The sequence below is a fragment of the Rhinoraja longicauda genome, chromosome 2 (assembly GCF_053455715.1).
Source record: "Rhinoraja longicauda isolate Sanriku21f chromosome 2, sRhiLon1.1, whole genome shotgun sequence".
NCBI classification, from domain to species: Eukaryota; Metazoa; Chordata; class Chondrichthyes; order Rajiformes; family Arhynchobatidae; genus Rhinoraja; species Rhinoraja longicauda.
Window position 1 is genome coordinate 33,726,773 of NC_135954.1, and position 26,718 is coordinate 33,753,490.

Consider the following 26,718-nt stretch of genomic DNA (forward strand, 5'->3'; position numbering starts at 1 on the left):
GAAATTCAGAATTATTTCCAATAAAATAATCAAAAACTAAATGGTTAATTTAGAATATTTCTCATATTTTGCTTGGGTAACTCACAACCTCCCAATGGTAAGAAGTTGGATACTCCAATTTTAGGTGACCTCTAATTCCCCCCCCCACACGTTTCCGACGCCCTCCCTTGTGCCCAACCAGGTCTCCCTATTCTCTCCTCCCCAATCCTCCCACCCTCGCCTTCCTGCTACTTTCCTCCCCTTGGCTTCATAATCTGCAATTCTTCAATCCTGCCTTGAGTAATGAGTAATGCCCATTAGGGGCAACATGGGCAATCTGTGCATGGAGCCAGAAAGTATTAGTGAGGCCCAAAGTTGATACTTTTAATTGGTATTCCCGAAGGAAACAGTCTTTGACTGAGGCTGAAGAAGGTTCTCGACCCAAAACGATGCCCATCCATTCCCTCTGTAGATGCTGCCTGCCTTGTTGCGTTCCTCCAGCACATTGCGTTTTACTCAAGATTCCAGCATCTGGAGTTCCTTGTGTTTTTGTTTGCAGTTGGAGAACTCAGTTAAGAGAAAGTGAAATTCTAGTGTTGCTGTCCATAAATAAAGAGGCACTTGATATTTTAGCTGACTTCAAGGTGGATAAATCACTAGAACCAGATGAGATTTAAACCAGGCTGTTGAAGAGATTGTTGGAATTTTGACTGAGATTTTTTTAATCTGCACTGGTGAGGTGACTGAATTATGGCAAATGTGGTCCCCCTTTTCAAGAAGGGCACCAGGGAAAAGTCTGGCAATTACAGACCCAGGACCCTAACAGCGTTAATAGAGAAATTATTGTTTGTTTTTTTCTGAGGAACAGGATTAATGATTGTGTGGAAAAGCAGGGACTGATGAGAGTTAGCCAGTGTAGCTTTGTCATAGAAACATAGAAAATAGATGCAGGAGGAGGCCATTCGGCCCTTCGTTGTGATCATGGCTGATTGTCCATAATCAATAACCCGTGCCTGTCTTCTCCCAATATCCCTTGATTCCACTAGCCCCTAGAGCTCTATCTAACTTTCTTAAATCCATCCAGTGATTTGGCCTCCACTGCCGTCTGTGGCAGAGAATTCTACACATTCATAACTCTCTGGGTGGAAAAGTTTTTTCTCACCTCGGTTATAAATGGCCTCCCCTTTATTCTTAGACTGTGTGGCCCCTGGTTCTGGACTCACCGCAACATTGGGAACATTTTTCCTGCGTCTCGCTTGTCCAGTCCCTTTCTAATTTATATGTCTCTATAAGATCCCCCTAATTTATATGTCTCTATAAGATCATGAATAAAACTTGTCAGAACAATATAAGTTACATGGTGGTGCGGTGGTAGAGCTACTGCCTTACAGAGCCAGAGACTCGGGTTCGATCCTGACTATGGGTGCTTGTCTGAATGGAGTTTGTACGTTCTCCCCGTGACCTGCAAGGGTTTTTTCCTGAGATCTTTGGTTTTCTCCCATGCTCCAAAGACGTACAGGTTTGTAGGTTAATTGCCTTGGTATAGATGTAAACATTTAAAATTGTTCGTAGTGTGGTAAGGATAGTTTTAATGTGTGGGGATCACTGGTTGGTGCAGACATGATGGGGCAAAGGGCCTGTTTCCACGCTGAATCTCTGAACAACTGATGAAATAACAAAGTGCATTGATGAGGGACATGTAAGATCTCACATGAAAGTCAAAGGGTGAGGGCCCTTTGGGATTCAGGACAAGTTTCAAATTGGATCTAAAATTAGCTTGGCAGTGGGAAACAGAGGACGATGGTAGAAGACACAAAGTGCTGGAGTAACTCAGTGGGTCAGTCAGCTTCTATGGATAGGTGAAGTTAGGCATCAGGGCTCTTCTTCAGACTGATTGTGGTGGGGGGTGGAGGGAAAACGATGGAAGAGAGGAGGGGCAGGACAAAGCCTTAGCAACTAATAAGTGGTACAGGACAGGGAGGCTTTGATAGGCAGTTGGTTGGACATAGGCCAGAGATAATAAAGGACAGAGACAAAACGATTGCAGTTGTGAATTGTGGGGCTAGAGGAAGGAATGCTAATGGAAGGGGAAGGGGAGGGAGAGGGGAGAAATCGGTGTAAGTCCTGGTGGGGCCCAGGGGAGAGAGGGAGGGAAACAGATATTGGGGGGGGGGGGGGGGGGGAGGGGAGGGGAAAAAAGGGTGCTTTTGTGATTTGATGCCTGTGATTAATGGTGTTCCACACACAGCAGTGCTGGTCCTTGCTGTTTGTAATACATATTAATGATTCCGATATGGATGTAGGTGGCATGATCAGTAACTTTGCAGATAACGCAAGGATTGATGGAATAGATGATGGCGTAGAGGGTAGGCAGGCTCCAGGATGATATCGATGTGATGACGAAATTGATTGGTGGATGTGTCATAGGGAATATTGAGGAATAGAGGGACTTGGAGTGCAAGTCCATAAATCCGTGAAGGTGGATAATGCGGTTAAGGAGACATACAGGATACTGGCCTTCATAGCCAGGATATACAGGAACAGTGACGTTATTCTCCAACCATATAAAACATCAATCAGACCACAGCTGGAGTACTACATGCAGTCCTGGTCATTGCATGATAGGAAAATGGTGATTGGACAATAGAGGGTGCAGTGGAGGTTCACCAAGGTGTTGCATGGAAGTCAACATTTTAGTTAGAAGATACTGGAGAGGCGAGGTCTGTTTCCCGGAGGTGGATGAGGTTCAGAGAGACATGACTGAGGTATATAACATTATGAGGGTATAGATAGGATAGAAAGCTGGCAACCTTTCTCTTTACAAGAGGTGAATAAAGCTCTGTTATACCTGTTATACCTGTTATACTTAGAATAAAGGGATTTGATGGGGCTCTTTTTTTATCAAGAGAATGGTAAGTACCTGAAATGGACTGCTGGAGAGAATGGTGGAAATAGAGTTGTTGACGACATTTGGGAAGTGTCTGAGTGAGCTATTAAATCGCATTGGCATAGAGAGCTACAGGCCAGGAACTGGAAAATGGGATTAATACTGATGGGTGCCCACTGATTTCAACACAGCATAAGCATGTCAGATACTCTGGTGAATGCAACTGGTGGTGATGCTACATTTAGCTTTGAATGTGATCTCTACATTAGGAAAACAATTGCAGATTCCGTGACCACTGCTGAGCATCTACATTCAGCTTCCTGTTACTGTCACATTAATTCTCCACCTCACTCCAATTTATTTACCTGTTGCCTTCTGCATTGTTATAATGAGCCCCAATGTAAAATTGAGCACTTCATCTTTCGTATAGACTTGTTGCAGCGTTCAGAACTCACTCGTGAAATCAACCTTCTCATTTGCTCCCTTTCTCATTTATTATCAGAACTGACCAGTTCTACTCTACATGATCCATCATTATCCAAAACGTGCTTATGTATATAATACATTATTTTCATGTAATTATTTTCAGTACACAGTGTGTCTGTCATTCCACTTACAGTATGTCCGCAATGACACGATTTTTGCTTTGCACACATTCCTCCAGTGAAAATCTCACTGGGGTATTTACACAGCTTCCAGGTTAGTACCGAATGATGGCAGGTCGTGAACTGTGGCCTTTTGCAACAGACCCTTTGGGGCGGTTGCACCACCTTAAGTTTGACACTAAAAGTGGGACACTTTAAGCGGTCGCATATTGAATAATGGCTTGGATACACGTTTCATTAATGTGCTTTAAGCAATTTAGGTTGGGGTTGGTTGGGTTACGTTCTCCTTTGTGCCGCCATTTGTTGGTATGCGTTTGCAGCCGGGATGAATGAAGTGTTTTTTTTAGTGTAAGTACTCTATGATGCTATAGATGGTCATCTCCTGAAATAGATTGCTACATTTGGTTTAAACACGAACTGCATCCTCGTTGAATGTCAACGGGTCTATTGTTTGGTCCCCATAGTTGATATTTCTATTTTTGCCACTTAAAAATTAAACGTGGACGAAGGTCCAATATTCTGAATAACCTTTTAGGGCAATGGATAATTGTAGCCGGAATAAAGCATTCAGTTTCCGAAACTGTCCCCATGTACATTCAAGTCATGGTGAGTTGTAGTTTAAATCTGGCAACGCTCAATCGCCGAAACGAATGTATTTTGGAAACCTTCCAATATAGGAGCAGTTTTTAGGCAATGCTCTCAAAGGAATTTGAGCCCTGGCCGAGTGAAATGCTTTGGTCCCCTTTTATATTTGATCTGTATAACATAACGTGCATCTGAATGAGTGTAAAGGGGCGACCATCGGTGGTACGTATAGGGTAATCATCAGCGACTTTTTATACAACGCCTTCCAATCTTCATGACTGATCCAAGAAATTAATCGGAAGATATGATTTCGAGTTTGATGTTTGAAATCGGCCGAAGAGCGACGGCAGCGATAAAAGCTAAACGGTCTCCACCGTGCAAATGGTTACAGGGAAATTACAGTATTGTGATCTGAAAGGTGAAATGTTTTAATTAAATTCCAGCTGGATTGGATACAACTGGGAAAAAAAAAGCCGCTAGACCATTTCCAAGGATGGTAACAACAAGCTCATTGTTTAATTCTGATTTCTGAAGGTGGAAGTGTTTGATGAAATTGACACTGGCGGGATTCATTCCGCAGGCGAGGCGGGGAAGTGGCTTCTTGAGCCCATTCTCTGCGAATGCGGATTCTCCTTTCAGAGATTTGCAACTTGTGGTGGTTTTATTTTAAACTGCCATGCGAGAGCAGGTTTCCAGTAGGCGCATCGGTGCTTCTCGGTCGTGCTTCCATTCCAACCTCTGCCATGCCCGTGTGTTTAGAGTGGAGAGATCACCCCCCTCGGATCGGGGCTGGAATGGAGACTGCCTTCGGACTGGGATAGATAGAGAGAGAGAGAGAGAGAGAGAGAGAGGGAGGGAGGGAGGCAGGGGAGGCAAGGAACGGAACGAATGTGCCCGAGGTTGCTCGCAGTTACTTTGTGAAATTGACAATGAGCGGGGTGGTTGCAGCGGGTAAACATTGGGCCCCATTGAAGAGAAGGCAGGAGATGGTACCAGCGAAGGCACGGTGTGATGTTGCAGTCTGCTGTTAGAACAATCATGTTCAAGAACGGACAGAAACAAACCGACCACGGGTAAGATATTTTAATTTGGCCTAATCCCAACAACACGTTTAAAAAATAAAGCCTGGTTCAGTTAAGGTTGCTGTAAGGAAGGAACTTATAGACTCTGGTTTACACCGAAGTTAGACACAAAATGCTGGAGTAACTCAACGGGTCAGGCAGCATCTCTGGAGAGAAGGAATGAGTGACGTTTCATGTCGAAACCCTTCTTCAGACTCAGGGTCTCAACCCGAAACGTCACCCTCAGTACACGTGACAATTACAAACCTAAAGTGTTAAGGGGACAAAAGCTGGGCTCCTGATTGTATTGTTAACTTAGTAACACTTTACTTAAAGACACAAAGCGCTGTAGTGATTCAGCGTGGTCAGGCAGCCTTACTTAAACCTGGCAGTTGGTGGCTGGCAGCCGGCCTGACTACTGAAATCTGGAGTGAAGGAGTGACTGGGAGCAGAGTTTTTCATTGTCAATTATTTTTTTTTTGTGGGGAGAGAATCACTGCCAAGGCCAGTATTTATTGGTGTTCAGATACCATGGTGACCCACAGCAGTATTTCTGAAGGCAACTCCCTTTCTGAGGTTATTCGGAATGGAGTTCCAGGAGTTAGACCTGGCAACAATGAAGATGGGAGTGGGTGGTGAGCAAGGTGGGGGTGTGTGATTTATATCCGTCAGGATATGCATGACTGAAGTCTACAGATGCTGGTGTTCCTATACAGCTACTGGCCTTGGTTACAAAGGTCATGTGTTTGGGAAATGCTATTGGAGGAAGGAGAGAACCAAGGGGTACTAGTTAACCTGGTGTATCAGTTGTATACAAATGCTGAAGGCTACTATGAAGGAAGTGAAAACAGGCCACATAGGAAAAGATTAATAATATTGTGTGGAATTAATGAAAAAGGAAACATCTTTGACAAAACAGTTGGATTTTTTTTTTGGCTGTCATTAACAGAAGAGAGGACAAGCCCATTGCTGTTTCCTTTGGATCTTCAGAAGGCTTTTGATGATGTGGCGCATGTTATTGATCATAATTGAAGTGCATGGCATTGCAGGTTAACATTCTAGTGTTCATTGAGGGGTGATTAATGCATAGATAGTAAATAGGTCATTTTAAGTTTAGGTGGTGATGATCAATGGAGTGTCAGGGGGATTGGTGCCTTTAAGCCAACTGTTCTCATGCCACATTATTGATCTGAATGAGAGGATCATGTATAACTATCCAGGTTTGCTTATGATACTAACCCTGGTAGCAATGTGAGCTGTGAGGAGGATACAGAGAGATTTCATAGACCGCATAGACAGCGAAGTGAATGAGCAAGGACATGGCAGGTGGAATATTACCTGAGGTCATCCATTATGACAAGAAAAATATGAATGGTGAGAGATTGAAAGATGTTGATGTTCAAAGGGGGCTGAATATCCTCTTACATAAGTCACTGCAGGTTACTATACAGGTGCAGTAAGCAATTATATAGGCAAATGGTACATATGTGAGACAGTTCGAATAGTGTGTATAGGTGTGTTTCTTTTACTAAGGAATTATATTCATGAGATAGGAGTGGCAATGGACTTCACTATGTTGATCCCTGAGATGACAAGGTTTTCAAATGAGAAGGCATCCAATATATTCATGGTGAATCTTTTATTTAAAATGGTATGAACCCGGATTTAAAAGAATGAGTATTAATATAAACAAGAATTTTACAGTTAATAGGGTATATTAGGAGTTTATGCATCCTTTGGCTGGAGCATGTTGAATCACTGGTGACAGACTTAAAATAAGGGCTGGCCATTCATGACCAAGATGAGAAGAAATTTCTTGATCCAGGAGGCGGTGATTCTTTAGTGTTCTCTACCTAAAAGTGCGGCAGAGGTTCAGTTGCTGGATGTATTTAAGACTGAGATTGATGTTAGAAGAATTGGAGGATATTGGTTTAATGCAGGAAAGTGGTGGTCAGGTATATGATCCACCATGAATTTATTGAATGTTGGAACAGGGACATGGGGCTGAATTGCATTCTCCTACTTCAGTTTCTTATGTTCCATTTTGTCGCAGTAGCCTTGGCCAGTAAAGCTGTATTTTGTGGGTGGCACACACTGCACCTATGGTGTGGCAGAGAAAATGAATGTGCAGCAGAATGCATGGTATTCCAATCAAGTGCCCTGGATAGTGTTGAGCTTTGTGAACAATTTTTGTAGCTGCACTCATCCATGAAAGTGAAGAGCATTTCATCATGACTTACAGATGGCAGAAAGGCGTCAGAAAGTAAGGATCTGTGTTGGGTCCACTGTTGTTTGTCATTTACATTAATGATCTGGATGATGGTGTGGCAAATTGGATTAGTAAATATGCAGATGATACTAAGATAGGTGGTGTAGTTAATAATGAAGTAGAGTTTCAAAGTCTACAGAGAGACTTGGGCCTTTTGGAAGGGTGGGCTGAAAGATGGCAGATGGAGTTTAATGCTGATAAGTGTGAGGTGCTGCATTTTGGTAGGACAAATCAAAATAGGACGTACAGGGTAAATGGTAGGAAATTGAGGAATGCAGTGGAACAGAGGGATCTGGGAATAACTGTGCATTGTTCCCTGAAGGTGGAATCTCATGTGGATAGGGTGGTGAAGAAGGCGTTTGGTATGCTTGCCTTTATAAATCAGAGCATCGAATATAGAAGTTGGGATGTAATGTTAAAATTGTACAGGGCATTGGTGAGGCCGAATCTGGAGTATGGTGTGCAGTTCTGGTCGCCAAATTATAGGAAGGATGTCGACAAAATGGAGAGGGTACAGAGGAAATTAACTAGAATGTTGCCTGGGTTTCAGCACTTAAGCTACAGAGAGAGGTTGAACAGGTTGGGTCTTTATTCTTTGGAGCGTAGAAGGTTGAGGGGGGACTTGATAGAGGTTTTTTAAATTTTGAGAGGGACGGACAGAGTTGACGTGGGTAGGCTTTTCCCCTTGAGAGTGGGGAAGATTCCAACAAGGGGACATAACTTTAGAATTGAGGGACAAAAGTTTAGGGGTAACATGAGGGGTAACTTCTTTACTCAGAGGGTGGTGGCTGTGTGGAATGAGCTTCTGGTGGAAGTGGTGGAGGCAGGCTCGATTTTATTATTTAAGAGTAAGTTGGATAGGTATATGGTTGAGAGGGGATTGGAGGGTTATGGTCTGAGAGCAGGTAGATGAGACTAGGTCAGAGAGAGTGGTCGGCGTGGACTGGTAGGGCCGAACGGGCCTGTTTCCGTGCTGTAATTGTTATATGGTTATTATATGGTTAAGCAGTCCGCTGTTGGATACTCATCCTCTCCTTTGCTTGTGTAGTTGCTATTTTTATTTGACTAATTCAGTTGAATTTCTGGTCAATTATATAGGTAGTGGTCAACTCAGGGATAGCCACACCACTGCATGTCAGTGTGAAGTGTAATGGGGTCAATGGAAGGGAGATTAGTTTGCGTGATGGTCTGGGTTGCGTCCGCAATTCTCTGCAATTACTTGCGGTCTTGGACGGAGCTGTTTCCAAACCATGCTGTGATGCATCCGGATAAAATGCTTTCTACTTTCTAGGAGTTGGTGAGAGTTGTTGAGGATATGCCAAACCACCTAGGCCTTCTAAGAAAGTATAGGCGTTGGTATGGTTTCTTGGCCATTACTTCGATTTGGCTGGTGCAGGACAGGTTTTTAGTCATTTGAACATAAAAACATGGGGAAATAGTAGGTGCAAGCTACTCAGAACCACAAGCCTGACCTGCCATTCATTATGATCATGACAGATCTCCCCCAAGCTTCCGCTTGTTCTCCATAGATCTCAAATCGCAGAATCTGAAGGAAGGTCCTGACCTGACATGTCACCTATCCGTGTTCTCAGAGATGCTGCCTGACCCGTTGAGGCAAAATCCAGCATTTTGTGTCTTTTTTGTAAACTGGCATCCGCAATTGCTATTTTTCTACATTTCCTCACATCCCATACTGCTCCATGCTCCACAACCTTCCAGGGTAAAGAATTCCAGATGTATCTCTCTGCAAACAAACGTTTTCTGCACAGCCTGGTTTTAATTCACCAGCCCCTAATCCCGTATGTATGTCCCTGGGATTCTATCACTAGTGGATGCTTATTGCCCCGTTGTGCCCCCAAAAGATATTGTCTGTTTCAATAAGAAAGCCAAAGAATATAAATCTAATTTATTTAGCTGCTCACCATCAGACAATTAAAAGACAATAGGTGCAGGAGCAGGCTATTCGGCCCTTCGAGCCAGCACCACCATTCAATGTGATCATGGCTGATCATTCTCAATCAGTACCCCATTCCTGCCTTCTCCCCATACCCCCTGACTCCGCTACCCTTAAGAGCTCTATTTAGCTCTCTCTTGAATGCATTCAGAGAATTGGCCTCCACTGCCTTATGAGGCAGAGAATTCCACAGATTTACAACTCTCTGACTGAAAAAGTTTTTCCTCATCTCTGTTCTAAATGGCCTACCCCTATTCTTAAACTGTGGCTACTGGTTCTGGACTCCCCCAACATTGGGAACATGTTTCCTGCCTCTAACGTGTCCAACCCCTTAATAATCTTGTATGTTTCGATAAGATCCCCTCTCATCATTCTAAATTCCAGTGTATACAAGCCTAGTCGCTCCAGTCTTTCAACATACGACAGTCCCGTCATTCCGGGAATTAACCTAGTACGCCCTCAATAGCTAGAATATCCTTCCTCAAATTTGGAGACCAAAACTGCACACAGTACTCCAGGTGCGGTCTCACTAGGGCCCTGTACAACTGCAGAAGGACCTCTTTGCTCCTATACTCAACTCCTCTTGTTATGAAGGCCAACATTCTATTGACTTTCTTCACTGCCTGCTGTACCTGCATGCTTCTTTTCAGTGACTGATACACTAGGCCACCCAGATCTCGTTATACGTCCTCTTTTCCTAACTTGACACCATTCAGATAATAGTCTGCCTTCCTATTCTTACCACCAAAGTGGATAACCTCACACTTATCCACATTAAACTGCATCTGCCATGCATCCGCCCACTCACACAACCTGTCCAAGTCACCCTGCAACCTCATAGCATCTCACATTTCACACTACCACCCAGCTTTTTATCATCTGCAAATTTGCTAATGGTACTTTTAGTCCCTTCATCCAAGTCATTAATGTATATTGTAAATAGCTGCGGTCCCAGCACCGAGTCTTGCGGTACCCCGTTAGTCACTGCCTGCCATTCTGAATTCTGTCATCCTGGAGATTAGCCCACTCAGTCCCTTTTGGATTGCCTCCAATGTTGGTCTATAATTTCTTAAACATGGAAACCAAACCTGTGCATGGTACTTTTAAGTGTGGCCCACCTCCTTTTCTTCTTCAATCATTGTGAACCAGTCATTCTGGCATGTAGTTGCTTGCATTTTTCTAGCATTATGCATTTTTGAAAGGGGAGAACAATGACAGAGCTACATGAGCCTTCACAGCCCTTGGTGACCCTGTAATTTCAGTCTCTGAGGCTGACGTCAGAACTTCCTTCAATAGAGTGAATCCATGCAAATTGTCATGTCAAAGATGAAGCACCTGGCTGAGTGCAAAATACCTATATGGACCAACCGGCTGGAGTATTCAAGAACATTTTCAATCTTTTCCTTCTGCGGTCTGAGATCCCCACATACTAGTAAAAGGCATCAGTTGTACTGGTGCCCAAGAAAAGCCTGGTCTCTGAATAAAAGCAAGACATTAGAGCAAAAAAGGGTTTTTATAAAATTATATAATTTGTGTCCAAGATTGCATTGTGTCTGTACCTTCCGTATAATTGCATATGACAACAAGCTCCCATCCATTCCCCTCCTAGGAGATAGATTTAAACTTAAAAATGTGAATAACTAAAAATATGATTTCAATGAAACTTCTTCCATTATCACCAAAGGGACGATGGTGAGTGAGGTGAGCCTAAAATTGTCGTGCCAATGTATACCATTTGGGCTGTAGTTCAGGAACAAATAAACAAAAACAAACGAGAGTTTTAGTATATAGACCAGGATGCACTATCAAATTACCTCTACAAAATTTGTTTACCAAAATTGTGTGATATTTTTCTTATTCAAGGTTCAACTAAGGATTATAATATATAGATTAAAAAATGAAGTGATATATTTCACTAGTATGATTGAATTTCTTTCTAATATTGGCATTTGTATATGTGCTTTCAGTAGAATTTTATTTGAAGACCTCCCACTTTTTTAATGACTAAGTCGTAGTGCTAATATCCACTCGGATCTTTCCTTTTAGAAAAGTAGTTCTCAACCCCATATTGGTATTGGCTCATTATTGGCACGTGTACTGAAATGTTGTGAAAACTTTGCTTTGCGTGCTATCCAGGCAAATCAATTTGTATGCAAGTACAAATAAGAAAGGAAACAGAGTGCAGGATAGAGTGGTAATATCACAGAGAAAGTGCAGATAGAAAAAAAAATGCAAGGGCTGCAGCAGCGAGGTAGACTGAGAGATCGGAAATACATATGTTTATGAGAATTGTTTTTCAGGCGTCTGACAAAAGCAGGGCAGAAGGTGCTCTTGAATCTGATGATATTTACTTTCACGTTTTTGTATCTTCCGCCCAAAAGGAGAAGAGACAATGACCAGGGTGTGGGTTATTATGTTGGCTGCTTCTAGTAACAGTGTGAAGTGTAGATAGAGTCCATTTGGGGTAAGAGGGAGGGAGTGGTAGGCTGGTTTGCTTGGGACTGGGCTGTGTCCATAACTCTGTTATTTCTTGCGATTTTGGGCAAAGTAGTTACCAAACCAAGCTAGCTAGGTTGCTTTCTATGTAGTCTTCTGAGGAAGTTAAGGTATTGATGTGGATTCTAGTCGTAGTGTCAGTGTGTTTAGACTAGGACAATTGTTGGTAATAGTTATGCCTGGGAGTATGAAGTTCTTGCCCATCTCCATTTCAGCACCATTGATGCAGACTGGCATGTGAACTCTACCCTGCTGCTTGAAGTAAGTGACTAGCACCTTTGGTTTGCTGACATTGAGGGAGAGCTTCTTGTCATGCTCTCTATAAGCTCTCTATATCCTTCAGGTAATTTGTCTTGTCATTGTTTGACATCCAGCCCATTAGTGGTTTCATCTCCAAACCATATTTTCTACCAACCCAATTTGCAACTCCTTTGATGCCACAGATGTGATGTGAGTGTGTGATGTGAACTCTGCTCTACCAGAGTCTAATGAGACTTTTTGTGTTTCAGTTAAATGTACAATTTTGGGTCAGACTGTGCCTGCCTGACTCAGTAGTTTATCCAAGTCACAGTGGGCTGCTTGTTATTACCCCAGACATCCTCTGCTCTTGATCATTAAATGGTACTTCATTGCAAGCAGATCAATAGTATGATGAGGATTCTTATTATTATGATTGATATATATATAAAATAACTGCAGATGCTGGTACAAATCGAAGGTATTTATTCACAAAATGCTGGAGTAACTCAGCAGGTCAGGCAGCATCGCAGGAGAGAAGGAAATGGGTGACGTTTCGGGTCGAGACCCTTCTTCAGACTGATGTCAGGGGGGGCGGGACAAAGGAAGGATATAGGTGGAGACAGGAAGATAGAGGGAGATCTGGGAAAGAGGGGAAGAGAGGGACAGAGGAACTATCTAAAGTTGGAGAAGTCGATGTTCATACCACTGCCCAGGCCAAATATGAGGTGCTGTTCCTCCATTTTCCGGTGGGCCTCACTAAGGCAGTGGAGGAGGCCCATGACAGAAAGGTCAGACTAGGAATGGGAGGGGGAGTTGAAGTGCTCAGCCACCGGAAGATCAGGTTGGTCAATGCGAGCGCAGGTGTTGAGCGAAGCGATCGCCGAGCCTGCGTTTGGTTTCGCCGATGTAAATAAGTTGACATCTAGAGCAGCGGATGCAATAGATGAGGTTGGAGGAGGTGCAGGTGAACCTGAGAATATTTTGGAATTTGTTTTTGCAAATTAATTCAAAATGCTATGTGGAGAGAATTTTTGAAAGCATATAACATGATAATCATATCCTTGGTTTTTCAGCAACAGGGAAAGAAAGGTTGTATTGGGAGGGAAACAAAATAGAGATGCTCCAACAATTTTGTTTTATAATGGAAATTGAAAAGTCTGCATACAATTATCTTTCAATGCATCTGAAATGAGCTTCAGCATCCTGTGATGGGAATATAAGATACAGAACTGGGGTAAGCAGTACAGTGGTTCAATGCTGCTTTATATGTCGCATATGCAACTGCACAGTGAAATTCTTTTTGCATATTACACATGCAATTGGTGCCATTATTCAGTCCGGTCAGCCGTCACGCTCAGGGTACAGCTGCAGCCTGTTCTAGGTAATTCCTGATCTTTAGTTGAAGAATTTTCCCTTTGGACCAACCATCAACTGTGTTTTTTCTCTTTAGCATTTTCCACAAGTTATGTTATGTAGCCAGGCTGAGGAAATTCATTGAGCCCATATGTATTGGACTTGAGGGAGTGCAATAAAGGTTCTCCTGATTTAATTTTGGCACGAGCCTTTGGAGAGACCAAGCTTGTATGGCCTTGAGTTGAGAAAAAACAATTTAAGAGGCCAATAGTGATTGATTGTTTCCTCTGGCAGATGTGCTGAACTCGAGGGGTTCCTGAGAGGAGATGGAAGAATCCCATTTGATGTAGATATCTTTGCATTTTATCTTCTGCTCAGGTAATCCTATCAAATAGGCACAAAAAAATCAAATATTATATTCAATTATCCAATATCTTTACATATCCAAATCTTTACATATTGTAAAACAGGAGAACTAAGCCATTTGCCCATTGTCATTCACCAAGATCATAGCTGAACATCGGCCCCGATAATAATTCCCTGACTGATCCCCATATCTCTTTTAACATCAAAATATATCAATCTGGCTAAAAAATAAATCAATAAATATAGCAAAGCCGATAAAACAACTTTAGTTTTGGATTAAAGATTTGAGGATTAGGCAGTGGGAGAATACTGCCTGCACAAATCATAATTTATTTAGATGTAATACAGTTATGTAAAAGATAATCATGTGGCAAATGTCTTTGATACAGTGAAGGCTGATTTTACCAGGTTGACAGGTCATTTAGCAGAAATGGACTGAAAATATTTAATTGGTGGTAAATTAGTGTCAGCTCAGTGAGTACTACTCCCAAATCTGGCCTTCGCTGAATGTTGAGGTGCAATGAATCTTGTTAAAATTACTCCTTGGGCAAAGTATCTTGGGTGTTAGGATTTTTTTTCTCTTTATATTGTTATATTCTCTGACCATTGATCTTGCTTGGTAACTAGCTCCATCATCAAGAAAATCATGTCCTACTTTTTTAATCAAAAATCTTGGAAATTTCTAGAGATATAATGAACGTACATTTTTGCTTTTTTTCTTCAAGGTTTCAGCATCTGCAGTTTCTTGTGTATTTTAAATTTGATGTTTAATGTGTTTCAAATGAGGAATATATTTGCATATCAGAGTGATGCGAAGAGGGGAGGATGTGAGATGGGGGGAAAAGAGGAAAATATAATGGAACAGACTGGTAAATGACTAATTCCATGGGTTTGTAACATGCTGCTGGGCAGAACACTGCGTACAGCCAAGTTCCTAATGTTCTAATAAAAAAAAATCAGTGAGGACAGAAAGAGCATTTTTCAAAGTCACACGTTGTCATCCAAATATAAATAATGCCCCTTTTTTTTCTCTCTTTCTGCCAGATCACAGTTCCATTAGACATTCCTAATAACTATCTTGAGAGATCAGAAAAAGAAATATAACAAGGTCAGTTCCTGCATTGGTCCTTCTTAAAACAATGTTCTGTTCTGTTCAGAATAACATGGGTTTTGCCATCTTTTGATGCAGCTCAGTTAGCATTCAGAATTTTTGATGATCGTTTTTTCGATGTGCTTGCAATATTCACCAAACCTTTGTAAAAACAAGACCCAGTTCCAGTAGAAGACTTTGATTTTTGTTGTACTGAGATTGTTTCATCTGCAGGCTTAACATTACATGCATTAATAGAGATGAATGCTTTCCATTGAAATGCTGTTTTTAGTCTGGTGTAAAATGTTGTTTGGATGTATTGCTTTGGATCCAACATTCAGCAGTTAATATTTCAGTCACTAACCAGGATAGTGTCTAGTTTTAGAACCTGTTTCAATGAATGTATTTGTGTACAAAATAGAAAATAAATGTTGATCTTCTGCTGTCTTTAAAAAAAAAATTGCTTTGCATTGGTTGAATTATAAAATATTTCCCATGTAGTCTAGAAAATAAAAGACATCTTGGTGCTTTAAAGTGAAAACCAAAATGAAAATCCCAGCATAGCAATAAGATACTTAAATACATCTTCGAGCCAATTTCAACAAGGTGTACCCCTATATCCCTGACATTATGCTCTAGCAAAATGTAACCTAGCAAGAAACAAAGTTATTTTGTCAGCTTTATATTTTTCTGTGTCTTTGGTTCTATTTCAGACGAGGCATTCATGCAGAGATCACTTAAAGTTTTACTCGAAGTTCATTAATATGGTCTAAGTGTAATTTCCTGTTCTTATTTCAGTTTTTCAGCATTGGCAGTATTTTGTATTGTAACGGTCAGTTTCTAAATGGAATTGGAGATCTGATCAATGCACTCAATTACAATAGACAATAGACAATAGGTGCAGGAGGAGGCCATTCGGCCCTTCGAGCCAGCATCGCCATTCAATGTGATCATGGCTGATCATTCTCAATCAGTACCCCGTTCCTGCCTTCTCCCCATACCCCCTGACTCCGCTATCCTTAAGAGCTCTATCTAGCTCTTACATCTAAAATCAATGAAAATGTATCTTTTAATAAGAGAAGTCAGTTCAAATTATTACAGATATTATAACTATCTCCCTCCATCGTTCTGCCAAATCTATCACTTCAGCCTGTTTATTTAAAGAAGGAAATTGATTGTGTTAAAATATGTCCATGTACTAAAATAATTTTCTTTCAGCAATGGACTCAATCTGTATTGTGAGGAACATCAAAGAAACCAGCGAGACCTTCTTACCAAATGGCACACTTAGCTTTAAGGAATCGTCCAAGTCTACCATCGGGATTTTGGGAAGTGGAGATTTTGCCAAATCATTGGCTATCAGGTTTCTACGGTCTGGATACTCTGTTGTAATAGGAAGCAGAAATCCCAAACGGGCAGTTGGGTATTTCCCTCCTCTTGCTGAAATCATGCACCAGGAGGATGCTGTTATAAAAACTGATCTCATATTTGTTGCCATACATCGAGAGCACTATGCTTCTCTGTGGGACCTCAAGCCCTTGCTGGTAGGCAAAATCCTTGTGGATGTGAGCAACAACGTGCGAATAAACCAGTATCCAGAAGCCAATGCAGAATATCTTGCTTCACTGTTCCCAGATTCGACGGTGGTAAAAGGCTTTAATGTAATATCTGCCTGGGCACTTCAGTTTGACCCAAGAAATGCGAACGGACAGGTAAGAATGTGCAATAATTGCAGATTTCGGTGGAATTCAAATTGTAGATCTGTGGTTAGACTAATTGCTTGACAAATTTATAAATGAATTGTAATGGTCATAGCAACATTTAAGAATTTGGCTTTCATTCTCTTAAATTCGTATGTACTGAATGTCGAGACAGAGGCTTGTGTTTAGTAGATTTAATTTAGTAGAATTTTGCCTATATATGTTAGCATGGCTCTTGGCTGGTAATATTTAATTTATTTGGTAATGTGCAACTACTTGGATGATAATTTTAATGCCCATTGTTGGTCTTAATATGTGTTCCATAAGGGAAAATGGACAATAAAGGAGCACCAAAATATAAAACTGTTAGAAATCTTAAATAAAAACTGAACAAGTTAGAAAAACTTAGCAGTTCAAGTAGCATCTATGAAAAGAAAAGTTGTTAACATTTCATGTCCAGGACCCTTAATTAGGACTGGGAAAGGGGAAAACAACTTGGTCTAGGTGGTAGAGAATGTCATTGCAGTAGGCCAAACCTTACAAATAAAAAAGGAAAAAAAGGCAAGCAAAAATGGCTCAGATAAATAAAAGAGCAAGTTTTCTAAACTTGGAGAATGAAGTAACGGCATCTCAGTGGCGCAGTGGTTGAGTTGCTGCCTTGCAGTGCTGCCTGTCTGGAGTATTTACGTTCTCCCCATTCCCCTTGACATGCCACTTTCCATGCAATTGTAGGAGATGTATCACCCTGTACTCTGTGTCTTACCTTCCCACTCTCCAGGGATCCAAACAACCCTTTCAGGTGAATTGACAGTTCACTTCCATTTCCAATCTAGTGTGTTTCTTTTGGTGACGCCAATGTGACCCACCTCTGCATTAGAGAAATCGTGTATTTAATTTGCAGGGGTAATCCTGAGCTTCCTGTTGCTTGCCACTTTTATTTTCTAACCCATTCCCACTCTGATCTGTTGGCTCCTGCACTGATATAACAAGAACAGATGTAAGCTTGATGAACGACCTCCGTCTACTGTCTGGGCACCTTGCGGCAGTCTGGATTTGATATCAAATTTAGCAACTTCAGCTAACTTGCTCCATGTCAGAACTGACCATTTATTCTGTAGTCATTTACCTGCAATATTGACGGTTCTTCTCTCTCCAATAGCACAGCCTGATCCGATGTGCATTTTCCACAGCCCAACATTTTATAGCGTTTATATTCCTTTGTTTGTGTCTCTTCTAACTGCCCTCATTAGCAAATCAAACAAATAGCTTCAACATCTTATTGTGGCATCAATGCAGTAGACATCAATTTTGAAGGTTCCCTTTTTCCTATCTGTTGCTTCAGCTCTCTCTGCAATATTAAACTATTTGGCAGTCTTCCATTTAATGTTATCTCAGCTTCTGTTCCCACAGATTATTAAGGGGTTGGACACGTTAGAGGCAGGAAACATGTTCCCAATGTTGGGGGAGTCCAGAACAAGGGGCCACAGTTTAAGAATAAGGGGTAGGCCATTAAGAACTGAGAAGAGGAAAAACTTTTTCAGTCAGAGAGTTGTGAATCTGTGGAATTCTCTGCCTCAGAAGGCAGTGGAGGCCAATTCTCTGAATGCATTCAAGAGAGAGCTGGATAGAGCTCTTAAGGATAGCGGAGTCAAGGGGTATGGGGAGAAGGCAGGAACGGGGTACTGATTGAGAATAATCAGCCATGATCACATTGAATGGCGGGTGCTGGCTCGAAGGACCGAATGGCCTCCTCCTGCACCTATTGTCTATTGTCTATTGTCACAGGTTCTGCCTGGGCTGCGGACGGAGCCCAGCATTTTGTTTTTAATTGCATATTTTCAGCATCAGGAGATTTTTTTTGCCCTTGCAGTTGACCTTTTGTTGCTAACTCATAAGTTTAAAAAATATATATATTGTGCCCATAATGACTAGGGGAAGCTCGACAGCTCTTTTTAATTGTAATCCTTGTCCAGAAAACATGGCAGCAATTTAATCACATCAAGATACCATTGCACATAACACACATTTAACAGCTGCTGTGAAGTGTTAACAGATTGTTAACAAGTTGTAGTTCTGAATTGTAACACTTTGACTTTTTGATCATATACTGACAGCAGTTTAACAATGCCCCCTCAAGACAACCAAAGGTAGCAAGGGTGATTTCTCCTCCATTCCTTCATTTTAATTTCCTCCGTTCTTTTCTTTGAGATTAGGTGACTTCTCAGAGTGTGGTGGAAAATCCAGTCATAATTTTTCAATAACATCTACTAACTAGTATGGTGGTGTGGCCATAGAATTGCTGCCTTACAGTGTCAGTGACCCGGTTCGATGCCGACTACGGGTGCTGTCCATACGGAGTTTATACTTTCTCCCCATGACCAGCGTGGGTTTTCTCCGGAATCTTCGGTTTGCTCCCACACTCCAAAGACTTGGGTTAATTGGCTTGGTTTAAATGTAACTTGTAGGATGTTGTTAATGTGCAGGGATCACTGTTCGGTGCGTACTCGATGGGCTGAAGGGCCTGTTTCCGCACTGCAACTATGTGCTAAAATAGTTTGCTTTGTTTAATGCTTTGACTGTAGGTAAAGCAAAGCGGTTTGATCACTTGCGATACCGAGATTTGATCCATTGTATGTGATATAAGAATATTTCTGAGATGATCTTTTATATGTTTGATCATATTTTAAACATGTTGCCATCAATGGAAAATAGTGTGGGATATGCTCACACTTGTTTTGTTTTCTGTTATTTTTCAGATATACATTTGCAGTAATGTGGTGGAAGCCCGACAACTGATAATTGAACTGGCCCGGCAGCTGGGTTTTATTCCTGTTGATATGGGAATGTTGGCTTCAGCAAAGGAGATAGAAAATATGCCTTTGTATCTCTTTACCCACTGGAGAGGTCCTGTGCTTGTGGCAATTGGCCTAGCCATATTTTTCTACATATACTCATTCATTCGTGATATTGTGCACCCCTATGTGAAGAACAAACAAAGTGACTTCTATAAAATTCCAATTGAAATAGTGAACAAGACTTTGCCTGTTGTTGCTATTACCCTCCTTTCACTCGTGTACCTGGCTGGATTGCTAGCCGCTGCGCTCCAGATACATTCTGGAACTAAGTATCGCCGGTTTCCTGTCTGGCTTGAACATTGGCTACAGTGTCGGAAGCAGCTTGGGCTATTGAGTTTCTTTTTTGCCTCTGTCCATGCAGTCTACAGCCTTTGCCTTCCAATGCGACGTTCAGAACGATATTTCTACCTCAACATGGCTTATCAGCAGGTAATTTAAAAAAAACCCAGAGAAATCTGTGTCTCAGATTTTGTTTTGAAAATCACTTTGTTGTTGACATTCCCACTCTTCCTTGCCTGAGATAGTTAACATGCTATCCCTCTGTTATCAGGGTGCTGAATGGTCCTCCCATAACCTAAGGTACTATCTGATACGCCTCTTCCCCATTGAGGACTGAGGAACTGATGTGGTGCAATACTGAGAACTATATTCTCCACTCTGTATCTTCCCCCTTTGCTCCATATATTGCACTTCAGCTCGACTTGATTGTATTTTGTATATCTGATCTGTTTGGACAGCTTGCAAACAAAGTTTTTCTCTATCTCGGTACATGCGACAATAATAAACCCAAATCATTACACATGTTCCATGGGTGTCCACAATGTTGGTGCTGCATGAACTGCTAAGCATTTCTGATTTATTTCAGGTATCCACCCTCTGTAAATGGAAATAAAAGAAAAACTCCAGATGGTATGAAGTCAGAAATTGGTAGAAATCTCACCAGGTCAGGCAATACTTGCAGAAAGAAAGGACTATTACTTAAAGAGAGAAATAAGAATGCATATGCTGGAATCTTGAGCAAAAACACAAAGTGCTGGAGCAACTCAGTGGATCAGGCAGCATTGTTGGAGGACATGGTAGATGATATTTTGAGTCGATAGCCTATTATTTTAACCTAGATTCTAATATGAAAAATTGTCACGTGTACCGAGATATTTTCTTGTTCTAAATCCATCCAAGGTATGAAATTCAGACTATACAAATTCCTTTATTTAAGAATCTTGAAGGTGAACAGCAAGAGATGGCATTCACTTTTGCTTACACGTCTCGACCATTTTGCTTTTTGTTCGAGCACATTCTTGGATGGACCATATTTTCCTCAAACATTGGAATGCCTAAAGTAATTCTTCTTTATTGTCATCTCTAGGTCCCTTGCCAGTGGCAGCAAAATCTCACATGTAACTTTTTTTTTCCCATAGGTTCATGTCAATATTGAAGATTCTTGGAATGAAGAGGAGGTGTGGAGAATGGAAATGTACATATCTTTTGGGATAATGAGTCTGGGCTTGCTGTCACTGCTAGCAGTTACATCAATACCTTCAGTCAGTAATTCAGTGAATTGGAGGGAGTTCAGCTTTATTCACGTATGTTTCTCTTTCATTTCTAATGATGTGCAACACTGGTGTTCAGAGTTCCACTTTGGTTATTTTTAGTTTGTTTAATGGATTTGATTAGAACCAGGTTAAATGGAAACGTACAAAATAGTTCAAAAAGCTTTCATTTGTTTCAAGCAGCAATTCATTTTTACCAATAGGCCGAAGCCAATGAATCTAATTGTCCATGGCTGCCAGATTAAGCTGATGGCAGAGGAGTAAAAGGTGGAAAATTTACATGACCTGTTTCTTCATTGAAATATCATTACAAGCAGCTGTTTCGATGTAGATATGGTGGATTGGGCAAAATTGAGATTTTAAAAGTGCGTCAGGCTCTTGTGGCAGCAGAATTGTATTTAGTTTTGTTTAGAAATACAGCGCGGAAACAGGTCATTCGGCCCACCTGGTCCATGCTGACCAGCGATCCCCGCACACTTACCAGCAGAACCAGGTATATGTCCAAATGTACAGAGTACAGAGGGTCTCCTGCCCAGAATAGGGGAATCATGGACCAGAGGATATAGGTTTAAGGAGAAGCGGAAACGATTTACTAGGAATCTGAGGGGTAACTTTTTCACACAAAGGCTGGTGGGTGTATGGAACAAGCTGCCAGAGGAGGGACTTTCCCAACTATAACTATCATCCATCGGACAGAATGGAAAATTGTTCAGGGAGATCCTATCCACAAAAAACATGACCAGATGCAAGCTTGTTGATCCATTCTCTTTCTTCAGCAGTTAACAAATGGTACTGGTCTCCAGTAATCTGTGCACGGGTACTCTGTGTTCAAAAATGAAAATGAGTCACAATCAGTACTATGGGAGCTTTCGACTAGGTAACTGATCAAGGAGGCTTAATAAAATTGGAGTCAATAAGAAATCAGTGGAAGGGCAATGGGGAAGGTGGAGGGGTTCACGATTGATGGAATCATACCTCTTAGAGAAGAAGGTAGAAGGCATTTGTTTTGGTTTGTGGACAAAATGGCATCAGTACTTCTGGAGAGTGTCCAAGCCCGATATTTTTCAGCTGCTTGATTTAACGACCTTCCCTCCACCAAAGGATCAGAAGTGTGGACAGGCACAGATTGCACCATGTTCAATTCAAATTCACATTTGCTCAAATAATGAAGAACTGATTTGACGGGGAACTAGACCTGGACATCATTGGGCATAGGCTGATAAATTGCAATAATACTCATCCTGCCATAAAAGCCCACATCCTGGAATGACTGGGAATGATGAAAATAGTGTCTGACAACAAATGTCTCCAAAACACCTGAGACATTAACTCTATTTATCTTTTCAAAGATGCTGCCAAACCTGCTGGGTCTCTTTAGCATTTTCTTTACACTTCAACATGCAAGAAACTCTGTACTGTTCAAGCACCATTAGTAGCACATTCATTCTCATGTTTTCTGTATCATGGCTGTATGGGGAAGAACCTTTTAGTTTATTATTGCAAAAGCTTTTCGCTGTACCTCGGTATACGTGACAACAAACTAAACTCCATTCAATCGAGCCGTCCACAGTGTACAGATATAGGATAAAGGGTACAGCATCTAGTGCAAGATAAAGTCTGATTAAATATAGTTCAAAGGTCTCCAATGAGGTTGATGGAAAGTCAGGACCACACTCTAGTTGGTGAAAGGATAGTTCAGTTGCCTGATAACAGCCGGGGAGAAACGGTCCCTGAATCTGGAGCGGTACATTTTCAAACATCTGTACTTACCTAATTGGGAGAGGGGAGAAGAGGGAGTGGCCAGCGTAAGACTGGTCTTTGATTATGCTGGTGGTGTTGCCGAAGATGTGCGAGGTGTGTATGAGCCCATGGAAGAAAGGATGATGGTCTAGGCTACATCCACAACTCTCTGCAATTACTTACGGTCTTGGAAAGAGCTGCTCCCAAACCATGCTGTGTTGCATTCTGATAAAATGCTTTCTGCAGCACATCTGTAGAAGTTTGTTGGGGACATGCCGAACTACTTAAGCCTTCGAAGGAAGTAGAGGCGTTGGTGTGCTTTCTTGGCCATTGCTTTGATATGGCTGATCCAGGATAAATTCCTAAGAACTTGAAGCTTTCATCCATTTTCTGTTTCTGTGCCATGAATGTATACTGGGGTACGTGTACTGCTTCCTGAAGTCGATCACAATATCCTTTTGTCTTGCTAACACTGAGGGAGAGGTTGTTGTCTTGGTATCAGGTTACGAGGTTCTCAAACTCCTTCCTATACTCCGTCTCATTATTTGATATCATCCCACTACGGTTTGCGAACTTGTCGACTGAGTTAGATTGGTATTCAGCTGCATTTGTATACAGTCATGAGTGTATAGGGAGTATAGGAGAGGGCTGAGAATGCATCATTGCAGGGCACCAGTGTTGAGGATTATCGTAGGGGATGATTTGTCCCCTATTATCACTGTGGTCTGTTGGTCAGGAGTTGAGGATCCAGTTGCAGAGGGGAGAGCCGATTCCAAATTTCATGAGTTTAGAGATGAGCTTGGTTGCGATAATGTTATTGAAAGCAGAGTTGTAGTCTATGGATAGAAGTCTGACATAGGTGTCCTTCTTATCCAGATGGACCAGAGATGAGTGTAAAGCCAGGGAGATGCATTAGTCATTAACCTGTTGTGGTAGGTGTATGAAGGAACTGCAGATGCTGGTTTAAACCAAAGACAGACACAAAATGCTGGATAACTCAGCAGCTCAGGCAGCATCTCTGGAGAGAAGGAATGGGTGACGTTTTGGGTTGAGACCCTTCCTCAGACTCTTGTCAGGGAATAGGGAGATACATAGATAATGAAGTGAAAGGTGTGAAAACAGGGCAAAGGGAATAGAGATCAAAGAAAATGTAAAATAGATCATTCTTAGCTGGGAGAAGGTAACGACAAAGCAGAGATAAAATGTAGTCGGAGACCGTAAGACTGGTAGAACGAGGAAGGGGGAGGGATGGAAAGAGAGGGAAAGCAAGGGTTATTTGAAGTTAGAGAAATCAATTTTCTTACTGCTGGGGTGTAAACTGCTCAATATATGAGGTGCTGTTCCTCCAATTTGCACTGGGTCTCACTCTGACATTGGAGGAGGCCCAGGACAGAGAGGTCAGTGTGGGAATGGGAGGGGGAGTTATAGTGTTTAGCAACCGGGAGATCAGGTAGGTTTAGGCAGAATGAGCGGAGGTGTTCAGCAAACCGATCGCCGAGCCTGCGCTTGGTAGGTGAACTGTAGTGGATTGAGGTTGCTTGGTAGGCTGGATTTAATGTGTGCCATAACAAGCCTCTCATAGCATAAGAAAATAATCGGCGAAAGCAAGCGCAGGCTCGGCGATCGCTTCGCTCAACACCTGCGTTCGGTTTGCGTTGGCCAAACTGATCTCCCGGTGGCCGAGCACTTCAATTCCCCCTCCCATTCCCAGTCTGACCTATCTGTCATGGGCCTCCTCCAGTGCCATAGTGAGGCCCACCGGAAATTGGAGGAACAGCACCTCATATTTCGCCTGGGCAGCTTGCAGCCCAGTGGTATGAACATCGACTTCTCCAACTTTAGATAGTTCCTCTGTCCCTCTCTTCCCCTCCTCCTTCCCAGATCTCCCTCTATCTTCCTGTCTCTACCCGTATCCTTCCTTTGTCCCGCCCCCCCTGACATCAGTCTGAAGAAGGGTCTCGACCCGAAACGTCGCCCATTCCTTGTCTCCTGAGATGCTGCCTGACCTGCTGAGTTACTCCAACATTTTGTGAATAAAAGCCTCTCATAGCACGTCACAATGGTGGATGTCAAAGCCACTGGATAGTAATCATTAAAGCATGAGATCTTGCATTTCCTTAGCAAAGAAATCAACAAGATGCCATCAAGTAACTCACCAGGGCTTCTTCCACAGCACCTCAAATCATGATTTGACGTAGCCACGGGCAGCAAGAGCAAAGCTCTCCACTGTCTGAATGTTCTCACCCAAGTCTCATACCATCCTGACGGAAACTGTTTTTTCATCAAGAAGCCAGACTGGGCACTGTATGAATAGTTCTGCAGATCTTAAGAAGATAGTTCAGCTACATCTTTGCAAGGACAATTATGGATAGTCAATAAATGTTACCCACAGATATCCACATTCCCATGAATTATTAAGAATCAAATTGCAGTAGAAATACGGGATATGGACTTGGTAAGTAACGTTGAGCTTTTTGCAACTTAATGTGGTAACGTAGTGGAATCGAAAACCTTGCAGTTGTTTAAAACAGGTCTTTGACTAACTGAATCGATGAACTAAATTGAGCCAAATGATCATCAACATATCAGCTTGGAGAAAACTTTACGAAAGGAAATGAAACTTGGTCAAATATTGTTCAGACTGACTGCACCCTAACAATTAAATATAGAATTTGCATTAGGTGAGAAATAGTATTGGGTAGACTGATGGGACTGAAGGCTGATTAATCCCCAGGGCCTGATGGTCTGCATCCCAGGGTACTCAAGGAGGTGGCTCTAGACATCGTGGATGCATTGGTGATCAGTTTCCAATGTTCTCTCGCTTCAGGATCAGTTCCTGTGGATTGGAGGGCAGCTAATATTTTCCCACTTTTCAAAAAAGGAGTGAGAGAGAAAACGTGGAATTATGGACCAGTTAGCCTGACTTTGGTGGTGGGGAAGATGCTGGAGTCAAATATCAAAGAGGTAACAACAGCGCATTTGGATAACAGTAAAACGATTGGTCCAAGTCAGCATGGATTTATGAAGAGTAAATCCTGCTTGACTAATCGTCTGGAATTTTTTTGAGGATGGGACAAGTAAAATGGATGAAGGAGAGCCAGTGGATGTAGTGTATCTGGACTTTCAGAAAGCCTTTAAGGTCCCACACAGGACATTAGTGGGCAAAATTGGAACACATGGTATTGGGGGTAGGGTGTTGACATGGATAGGGAATTGGTTGGCAGACAGGAAACAAAGAGTAGGAATAAACGGGTCCTTGGCAGACAGTGGCGAGTGGAGTGCCGCAAGGCTCGGTGCTGGGGACGCAACTATTTACAATATATATTAATGATTTAGATGATGGAATTAGAAGTAACACTAGCAAATTTGCAGATGCTGGGTGGCAGTGTGAACTGCGCAGAGGATGCTAGGAGGTTGCAGGGTGACTTGGACAGGTTGAGTGTGTGGGGAGATGCAGTATAATAATAAAGATAAATGTGAGGTTATCCACTTTGGCGGCAAAAACAAGGAGGCTAATTATTGTCTCAATGGTGTCAGATTAGGAAAAAGGGAAGTGCAACGAGACCTGGGTGTCCTTGCAGGTACATCAGGCATTGAAGGCGGCTATGTTGGCCTTCATAACGAGAGTATTGGAGTATAGGAATAAAGGGGTCCTTCTGCAGTTGTATAGGGCCCTGGTGAGACCACATCTGGATTATTGTGTGCAGTTTTCATCTCCTAATTTGAGGAAGGACACTGAGGGAGTGCAGGGTAGGTACACGAGGTTAATCCCTGGGACAGCGGGGCTGTATATGAGGAAAGATCAGAAAGACTGGGCTTGTATTCACTGGAATTCAGAAGGATGCGAGGGGATCTTTTTTAATCTTATAAAAGGACTGGAAAAACTCGATGCAGAAATGTTGGGGCAGTCCAGAACTAGTGGCCAAAGTCTCAGAATAAAGGGGAGGCCATTTAAAACTGAGATGAGAAAAATCTTTTTCACCCAGAG

The 26,718-nt window shown here is 42.0% G+C and overlaps 1 protein-coding gene across 6 annotated transcripts in view; it reads left to right on the forward strand.

Annotated features, from left to right (window-relative positions):
• The first annotated feature begins 3,538 nt into the window (after nt 1–3,538).
• LOC144603495 (metalloreductase STEAP2-like) overlaps nt 3,539–26,718 on the forward strand; it is a 35,679-nt gene continuing 12,499 nt past the window's right edge. Inside the window, exons 1-6 of one of the 6 annotated variants that reach the window (XM_078416766.1) lie at nt 3,689–3,819; nt 13,724–13,807; nt 14,840–14,903; nt 16,104–16,597; nt 19,342–19,869; nt 20,859–21,023. In XM_078416766.1, coding sequence (XP_078272892.1) covers nt 16,106–16,597; nt 19,342–19,869; nt 20,859–21,023 — 1,185 coding nt within the window. In that variant the 5' untranslated portion in view covers nt 3,689–3,819; nt 13,724–13,807; nt 14,840–14,903; nt 16,104–16,105. Of the gene's footprint in view, nt 3,566–3,688; nt 3,820–4,351; nt 4,475–4,925; nt 5,130–12,051; nt 12,098–13,723; nt 13,808–14,839; nt 14,904–16,103; nt 16,598–19,341; nt 19,870–20,858; nt 21,024–26,718 lie in introns of those variants that run through there. The other 5 variants (XM_078416785.1, XM_078416757.1, XM_078416802.1 and 2 more) reach the window with 5 other exon arrangements.